We start from the raw sequence: 9,545 nt of genomic DNA, 5'->3' as shown, positions 1-9,545 counted from the left end.
TCCTGAGTTAGTTAGGTTTTCCACTATTTGATTTCTTTAATCTCAGACAGTCAATTTTTACATAGATCACTTAAGATCCATTTCTGTTCCAGGTGATCCAGCAGTCTTTTACTCAGAGAACCTTCATCTGGGCCTGTGGTGCTAGTCTTGAAAATCCCCTACAATCTCCCTTCCACAGAGCATCTTTAGCACATGGCCTCAATTTTCATGTTTTTGCCAAGTGTGATCCACTTATCAAAAATAACCTTGAGATATAACAAACACCAAACATTTCACCTTTTCCCCCTTGAGACAGGGTTTCTCTGTGTAGCCTTGACTGTCCTGGACTCACTTTGTAGACCAGGCTGACCTCGAACTCACAGCCTGCCTCTGCCTCCTATATTTCACCTTTTTGACTGACGAATACAGTGATCTGGTGTACAGGACAAAAGCATGCTATCCGATCCAGGCCAGTCTCAGCACCCCACAGCGATACACTGCTCCCTGTATGTTACCACCTCAGTCCCTCTTCCAGATCCCGACCACTTGTTTCTGTGAATCTGTCCATTCATTCATATGATCTCACTAATGTTTTCAAGTTCATCAAGCTACGGTGTGGGCCAGAGTGCCAACAGTCCTCTGTATTGAGAGGCATGCCTTTGCTCCCCTATTCATATGCTGGAGCTTTGGGCTATTTCCACTTCAGGTTGTTATGAATGGGGCTATTACAGATGTGCACACACAGGTATATGTATGAACACAGAGGGTGTTCCCGGGACTACAACTGCAGGGTCACACGGTACATTATTACTAGCTTTCTGAAGACCTGACTGCTGAAAGCAGTTACCTCCCAGAACTCAAGCTTCTGAGGTGTGGGTCTACTGCCATCTCCCATCCTGTGTATCTGGGGTCAGGATGTGCTCTTGCTGGGGTGTGCTTTCCTTTCTGGATCCTTCTGGAACTGATCTTCTGTTCTTCACTCTTGCCTGGGATCCTGCCCAGATGTAACCCCAGCCTCTGTGCCTTTCCCCAGTTCCCACACACAGGGCCATCTTCAACAGTGGCTGCTCTCTTCTGCTACCTCAGTGTACTCTGGTGAATAACCAGCCCAGGAATTCAGAATGCAGTGGCCTGAGACAGAGGCATGATGATTTGAGAAGACAACTTTGAAATCATCCTAGGAAAAGCCTCAGGCATGCACTGTCAGCAAGGACAGCTTTACTGGCGCTTCACAAGCCACTGATTGGCTACTTGAAATGGCTTTCTCTGTAGCCATGGCCTTCTCCAAGAAGCCCCAGGGCTGCACTCAGCCTACGCATTCAGAAGAGGATGGGTTGGAGGAAGCAGCTGCCCCAGGGGTGCCTACAGCTCACATGCACCAGCAGAGAGGGCCGGAGTAGGAATCTCCTGGTAGCATGGACCTGGAAGTGAGTATTCTTCCCAGTACCCATCTGGGCACAGGCACCCTGGGGAAGTCCTCTCATGGTGCAACAACACTGAGCCTCTGTGGCCATAAATACATTTTATTTCATTAGAAATGCATAATTACACCGTGGAGCACTCCCCTAGCAGCGGGTCTGCAGTGCTCCAGCATCGTCAGTTGCCTCCAACACCTATGTCAGGACCCCGAAGGGAGTACACGGCCAGGCTTCTGTTACTCCACAGTTGTGTTTCTGTTCTGGCTTTGTTTTTTGTTTTGTTTTGTTTTGGGTTTTTTTTTTTTTTTTTTTTCCATTTTCTCTTTTGTTATAAACACCATAGCAAATTAAAAAAAGCTGTTTAAACAAAATATTGTAGTTCTTGTTTTTCTGAATGTACTCAGCACGCTCCGCACTACACTTCTCCTCTGGAGACCAGCAGTGAGACTCAAATCCTGAGGCGCCTTCCAGCAGGGGGTGGCCAGGACCTTCCCCCAGGAGGAAGGACTCTCTGATGCCCTGCAGAACCCACAGTTGCTGCTGAAACAAGAGAGCAGGACGCAGGGCAGGGTCAGTGAGCAGCTGTGGCGTGGCTCCTACAATGCCTGGACTCACTGGATCTGGATGGCTCCGTGTTCAAGCTGCATTTCCGGCTGCAGAGTGGGCTGCAATGCTTCAGCCGTCTACAAGGTGGGGAAGAAAGGAAAGCTGTTCTAGAAAAACACAGCAGCACATGTGTGTCAGCAAGCCACCTATGCGTTATACAGAGCCACAATTTCCACACACAAGTAGAGAAGGTACAGCAACTTCAGAAGTGTGCATACCAGGCTCCCCGTGACCAGATGGGAAAGAAGCAGACCTCACACCTGCCTAGGAGAACTTGGGTAACTGAGGCCAAACTGCTGCTAACTCTCCATCCTTTCCTCAAGGTGCCCTGAGAAACAACAGGAATTAGACATGCCATGTTCTTAACCTGACATCTTTCTAGACGCTCATGGTCATATTGACTTCCTATAGAAACCCCCTAGTGCTCTAAAGTGGCACCTTGAAACAGCTTAAAGACATGGCGCCTTTCAATGAGGGATGTCACAAAGACTGCAGGCACTGCTTCAGGGTGAGAGCGTGCAGCCTTGGGAGGACTCACGGAGCTTCTGTGTCAGCTCCACTGCAGGAGCACAGAAGGATAAGTAACTGAGCCTCAGTGCTGAGTCAGGCATAGGGCCTTCTCCACTTGAGGCTCACAGACAGGGCTGGCACCTAACGGCTCTCACTGCACATCAAAGACTCTGATGTTTAAACACAAACCAAACAAAACCAAAAGTGGCTTCTTTCCCTTCTCCCTGCTGGGGACAGTATGTCTGAGGCTATGTTCAGTTTACTTTGTTTTTTAAGATTTATTTATTATTATGTATACAGTGCTCTGTTTGCATGTACATCTGCAGGCCAGAAGAGGGCATCAGATCACATTATAGATGGTTGTGAACCACCATGTGGTTGCTGGGAATTGAACTCAGGACGTCTGGAAGAGCAGACAGTGCAGTTAACCTCTGAGCCATCTCTCCAGCCCTCAGTTCACTTCTTAAAAAATAAAAATAAAGCACGGTGTGGTGGCGCATGCTTGTAATCCCAACACTTGGGAGGCAGAGGCAGGTGGATCACTGTGAATTCAAGGCCAGCCTGGTCTACAAAGCAAGTCCACCACAGCAAGGCTACACAGAAAAACCCTGTCTCTAAAAACCAATGAATGAATGAATGAATGAATGAATGAACGAACGAGGATTTCAGTTCAGGTGGAGGGATGGGGATTGTAGATGCTTTCTAGGAAGCTCTGTGCTCAGGCAGGCAGAAGAATGTCTAATACTTAATCAAGTTTGCAAAAATGAGATCAGGTGGGCAGCTGTGTGTCAAGCTGAAGGAAGCAGCCTCTTAAGGCTTTGCGGGGGTCATAACCTAAGCCCAGGTTCCTTCTCTGAAAACCTGGAATAGGAATTCCTAGGCCTTCAGGGAAGGAATCCCATAGTGCCCTCTCCTCAGATGCCTGGCCTAGCAGTTCCATAAGTCCTTCCAATGCCTGAGGCAGAGAAGCCTCAACAGCTACTGGGATAAGTAAAATCATACCCAGCCTAGGGCCAAGGCCTGGCTCTCAGGCTCAAGGGACCACAAACTTCTGTAAGAGCCTGCATTGCTCACTGTACCAGGCCCATCATGCACAGAGGAAGGAGCTCCAGAAAAGTTTCCCGTGGTAGGCAAGGTGCACAGAAGGAGGTAGGAGACCTGACAAACAGGGTACAGACTCAGATTGTCTTGAGCTTTCTGCCTGCCAACCACTGTCACTTCCCCTGACTGGGATGAGCCACTGGAGCTCGCAGCTTCTGGTACCCAGGATGGGCTGCCAGGCAGAGGGGCTGTGGCTTCTGTGGCCTTCAACAGAAGGGGCAATGAGTTCTCAGGAAACAGAGACCCTGACTCTGGGCTCCCCCAAGAACGGCTCTGAGGAAAGGGAGCAGGGAAGAGATTTGGTCTGGTGTTAGATCCAGACAAACATTTCTAGACAGGTGTCTCAAGTACAGCTTGCATTTCAAACAGAAAGGTCTCTCTCCAACGGTTCCTACCTCTAGAGGAATGTCAGGCACAGCCCCAAGTCCAGTGTCTACTAGCAAGGCTGGTGGGACCAGGAAGGATAGGACTCACCTGTGCTGCAGCTGTGTGGTCACTCACAGGCGCCAGCTGGACATACTGAACCTGAATGTCACTGCCCTGAAGAGGCGACCCGTCTACTCCCGTAGCAGCAGGGTCTGAAGAGGCCACGGCTATGAGTTGAGCACCCTGCAGTACCTGGGTTTGGGGACAAAGCCAGGCTGGTCAGTGGAGCTTGGGTCAGTAGACCCCCATCCTCTTCTGGCTCTGAAGCAGCAGGAGGCCCCAGGCCCACAGCACAGATGCCAGTGCAGTGCAGCCTCACTGCCCACTGCAGAGAGACACCTGTTTAGGTGAGTGTCATGGAATCTGTAACATCTACACACAGCCTTGTTACACATAGACATTAGTCTTCTAAAGCCCATGTAAAAACAAATAGGCTAGAACTTAAAGAGGCAGCTAAAGAAAACTGCACAGGCACATTGAGGACACAGCCAGAGAGCTTAACAAATCCTGGGCAGAGCCACCGTGGAGTCAGTAGCTTTAGACAGAAAAGCAGAAGGAGAGGACAGGGCTGCAGAGATGGCACAGTGGGCACATTGCTTGTGTGAGGGCATGAGGATTTGAGTTTGGATCTTCAGCATCCACACACAAACCAGGAGTAGTCTATATGCCCATAATCCCAAACAGGAAGGCTGCTGGAGCTAACTACCCAGCCAGCCTGGCCAAAACAGTGAGCTCTAGGTGCAGTGAGAAGCCTGTCTCAGAAAAAATAAGATGAAGATAGATGAAGACAGCATCATCCACGTCTACATGTGCAAACACAGGCACTCGTATGCACACATACATGTACGCACGTGTGCACATACACATACACACACACGCATATGCACACACGCACATGCACACACACACACACACCAAAAAAAGAAAAAAGAAAAAAGAAAGAAGAGAAGAGCTACTATGGCAGGGAGACTGGAGGAGCAAGCAGGCTCCAAGGGGAGGGTGTGACCAAAGAGACCCCAGGGGCAAGTAACTATTGAACAGAACCTTTAGCCCTTCCATTATTCTGACCCTGCTTGCCCAAGGAGCCTGCTTCAGAATGGGCCTGGAGGAGGGGGAATAGGCTTGGGTGATCCCACCCCTGGATCCTTCCCAGTGACTTACTTCCCACAAGCTGCCCCTGGTGCTCACACAACTGGGGAGGTGGCTGGAGGCAGGCAATGCACAGCCTCTGTCTGGCCATTTATAGTTGCCAGGAACCATGAGGCCCTTCATTGGGGCTGAGGGAAGGCCAGGAGTCCCAGGCATGGAACTCCAATAATGGACAGACTTGCCCATATCAGAGGCACCCATGGCAAGATGGCATGCCTATCCTGTGGTACAGAGAAGACTGAACGTGACATGGTTCCCCACAACCAGAGATAGCAGTACAAACTCACCCAGTAAACTTCTACTAAGAAGAGCTGTCCTCATACAGTGTTGGCTTGACTGTCAGATGACATGTGCCTTTTTAAAGGACACACTCCAAGTAAGGACAGTGTTTTTATGCTAATGAGGGTCTGCCAAACCTGTGGCTCAGGTTCACAGGCAGTGGAAAAAAAATATTTTTTTAATGACTGAAAAACTCTTTTTAACTTTTCTGAATAACTGAGAAAAAATGACACAACTATTTGGGGATATGACTGCCAACAGACTGAATATAGCTGTCCCCTCAGAAACTCATGCTGGACTCTAATGCCACAGTAGCAGTATCGGGAGGTGGGTCTTTCTGAAGGAATGGACACCTAGCATTTCTTTGGAAGTGGTCCACCTCCATCTTGGAGAGCGCAATGGCTTCTGGGTCAATCTCTCTTCCAGTATCACTCTGCTCACCCACGGAGGCCCTGACAGACTGCTCAGGAAGGAGCCAAGAGACAAGATCAACAGTGACAGTCCAATGGCTAGCCTGTCTCTGCACATATCTGGCCCTCACAACATACCTCTCTGGACCTGCTTAGTGCTGCTCTTCTGTATGTCAACATGTGGGGCTACGAGGACAGTTTCTTGGCCTCATAGGAGCCACACATCCTGGTCAGCCGCTCCATGGGCCATGGTGACAGGCAGTGGGCTGTGCAAAAGCAGAAAGGCTAGCCCTCACCCCTCTCTAGGTGTCCAAATTCAAGTTAATTAAAAAGAAAGGGACGTACACACACACATCCAGGCAAGTTTAAAACTCAGCATAAACACTTGCCTGGTACTTGCACCCCAAAATATCTTAGCAGTGCCCTTACCCCACACCCAGCTCTGGCACAGCAACTCACAATGCTACTGGCCACTCCCTCCCTCTTCAGGGCAAAGCAGGGCAACAGATGCTTATTTGCCCAACAGCTGGCTGAGAGTAAACACACCTAACTAAAGTAAAATGACCTGGTTTTTCAGGAGTCGTTGACAGAAACCTCTGGGTCCCTCCTCCTACTCTGACTTATTTTTGTCAGAACTACATCTCTCCAGACAGGGTTCAACTTTAGACAAAACCAAGACTTTCATATTTAGGGGAAAAGCAAATGGAGCTCTTATTTTGGGGACAGCCTTTGGTGGCACACTGGGTGGGAGCCTTGGCTCTTCCAGACCCTCCCACTGTGTGAGCTGACCCTAACCTTTCATGGGAAGCCAGGGTAGCCTAGGACTTCTCTTCCTCTGCGTTTACTCACTCAGAGTCCCTCCTGCCCACCCACCCCCTCAGCAGCTCTTGTGGACTCAGGGGGTCCCACATGCTCCTGTGCCAACACTGCAGCCTACCAAAGGCAAGCTCTACAGAGGAATGGGCTATTCCCACCCAGCAGCTGAGGCACAGGAACTTCCTGGTCTCACTGTGAGACAATGCATCAAACCAACAGGATAGTATCTATGGCTCAGTTGTGTCCGGCTGTCTCCCCTGACCTCCCTGGGGTCATCCACCAGGGTAACCCAGCTAAAGGCAAAGGGTGTCTCCTTATGTGCTCCCTGAACAGGCAGAAGCAACAGGCTTCAGAAGGAAGGAGAGAGAACAAACACCAGAACTGCTGCGACAGCAGAATGGCCCTACCTCCATAAGTGAAAGGTTCTGTGGGGTGAGGGCTCTGAGCTCATCAGATGGGCCTGACTTACTAGCCATTCATCAAACCATGTGTCTTCATATACCATCAATAGTTTCAAGTATGCCTGCACACATGCATGCATCTGCATGTAAGGCACAGATACTACATCAGCTCTGCTAAGCCCCTAACATTCACCTCTCTTACAGTGTCTCTGGCTGCCAAAGTAAGCTCTTAGCTGCAGGCCTCTGTAGGTATCCCAGCATGGACAACGGCAGTTATATGGCAGCCTCTGCAAGCCTGTGCTCACAAGTGTGTGGCACTCACTTGCTGTAAGCTCTGTAAGGGCCAGCTACCTGTGGCAAGCAGGCCCTGCCTGCTGTCCAGGGCTCTAAGCTGATCCTTCTTTCTCGGTCCCTGAAAAGCACTGCTCAGGCCACCCACATCTCCCGACAAAAAACACTTACAAACCTGGATCATCTCATTTCCAGCAGGCAGATCAAGTGTGTCTCCTCCCAGAGGCCAAAGCTGGGAGGGATTAGCCTGGGCCACTGAGTCACCGCTGACAGGAATGGGATTCTGGCACAGGCCCCACGACTGGAAGAGATCAGAATGGGGGCTATAGGCTTGGCAGTGACTTGTCAAGCCACAGATCCCCACCTTGTGGGGAAGAAGTAGGAAAAAGGGAAGGTGCTGGCACACTGTGGCTGCCTGGTTTGCTATCTCCTGAGAACTCAGAAGCCAGGCCACCTTTAGAAACCCCAAGTCAGGAGTTATAACATAACCACAGTTTCCCAATCATGTTACATTTTTACAGATTCTTCCATAGTGAGTTTAAGGTAACTGCAGCTGTTTTTTAAAGAAACTTCTGCCATCATAGAACTGGTGTCCCAGAAAGCTCTGCCTGTGCTGGGAGCAGCAGAGCAGCACCCTCCCTGCTTAGCAACCCAACAGCGCTGTCCTGCCAGCACTGCCAATAAGACAGACCATCTTCTACATGAAACATGAAGCTGCTTAACCCTGGGGTGCTGTACTGCAGGACAACCTGGATTGCAATATTAAGACAAAAGTGTAACTCAACCAACCATAGTGAGACAGAGGTGTAACTCAACCAACCGTCAGTGAGTAGAAGCAAGCCTCTCATGTGGAGAAAACTGAGAAATCAGGGTTTCAAAGACTAGAACTACTAGGCCTGACTAGCAAACTGTCTTCCAGTGCAGAGGATGTGAGGCCTGGACCCTGGCTATGGGATCTGACCACATCTGTATCAACTGTAGGAAGGCCTGCTAAGCTGTCACCTTAGTGGGCTGCTGTGATGAGGAACTTGGAGACTGAGACATATGTCAGGGTGCTGTCACCATGCTCACAGGAAGGGCACTTGCCTGGGAAGGCCTGGCCACACCTAAATTGGTTCTGGCCATGTTTTGGGGGCCTGCCACTGTGTGTCTATGGTCCACATTCAGGAATTGTCATCCTAGTGACCAGTCCACTTCTAGCAAAAGAGGTAGACACATACCTGTTCTGCTGTGTGAGCCATTCCTGAACCTGCCTCCAGCACCAGAGGAGACAACGTTCCAAGGAGCTTCCCAGGCAGTTACCAAAGCAAGCCCTGTTTAGCCAGGCACTGCAGCTGATCATCCTAGCACTTGGTAGGGAGAAGCAGGAGGTCAGGAGTTGAAAGCCAGTCTGAGCTACATGAAACCACAACGGCCCAAGTATGGTTTCTCTGGAAATGCTACTCAGCCATGAGGACTGATGCAGGAAGAGCCAGCTGGGTGAGCACAGCCTGTCCATCCCAAGAGATTCTCTGAAATACTGAAGCCTGGGATGGCAGCCAGGGAAGGGAAGATGACATTTGGCATCCATCTCTACATCCCACAAACAAGGCTGAGGAAGATGAAGCAACAGTGGACCACTTGCTCTGTGACTGACACAGTTACAGTGGACTCAAGCACCCATATGTCTGTATTACAAATGTTAAATGTATGGTGTGTGTGCTCTGCCATGTTGTGAGCATCCCTGCAGCACTGTGCAGGAGTGGTGCGAGCGTGCCACGGTGCGCACACAAAAGCCCGCTGCATGCCAAGTCTCTGGCATGGCCTAGCAGAGCTTCAAGACAATAGTGCAGGTTGTGTTTGATCTTGATGTTAAGTTGGTGGTGAATAAAAACCCACAGTCAAATCCCAGCTACAAAACAGCAAAAGTGAGCTTGGGTTGGGTGACCAGGGTACATTTTAGCTGCCTAAGACCAAGTACTCCATCTGCTTGGGGGATCCTTGCTGCTGTAGGCAGTAGTCTGGCAGACATGAGCCTTCAGCTACAAAAGAATGCAGCAATGCAGGTCACCATGGCATGGCACACAGGGACAAGTTTCTAGTATCTCCCAATAATGAACTTTCAATTCCTTCACTCTTCCTGCTCACTTTGCATCTGGAACAGAGCCCTGATATGCAGG

At 49.9% G+C, this 9,545-nt stretch overlaps 1 protein-coding gene across 5 annotated transcripts in view; it reads right to left on the bottom strand.

Moving 5' to 3' along the window:
* Window positions 1-1,683: 1,683 nt before the first annotated feature.
* Banp (BTG3 associated nuclear protein) overlaps window positions 1,684-9,545 on the bottom strand; it is a 57,573-nt gene continuing 49,711 nt past the window's right edge. For 3 of the 5 annotated variants that reach the window (XM_051168774.1, XM_051168775.1, XM_051168776.1), the window contains 3 exons: window positions 7,562-7,687; window positions 4,089-4,232; window positions 1,684-2,080 (listed from right to left, as the gene is read on the bottom strand). In XM_051168774.1, coding sequence (XP_051024731.1) covers window positions 2,009-2,080; window positions 4,089-4,232; window positions 7,562-7,687 — 342 coding nt within the window. In that variant the 3' untranslated portion in view covers window positions 1,684-2,008. The remainder of the gene's footprint in view (window positions 2,081-4,088; window positions 4,233-7,561; window positions 7,688-9,545) is intronic. The other 2 variants (XM_051168777.1, XM_051168778.1) reach the window with 1 other exon arrangement.

The sequence above is a fragment of the Acomys russatus genome, chromosome 26 (genome assembly GCF_903995435.1).
Source record: "Acomys russatus chromosome 26, mAcoRus1.1, whole genome shotgun sequence".
Taxonomy (NCBI): Eukaryota; Metazoa; Chordata; class Mammalia; order Rodentia; family Muridae; genus Acomys; species Acomys russatus.
The sequence above is the reverse complement of the archived record's forward strand: the minus strand, read 5'-3'. Positions and strand labels throughout refer to the sequence as shown.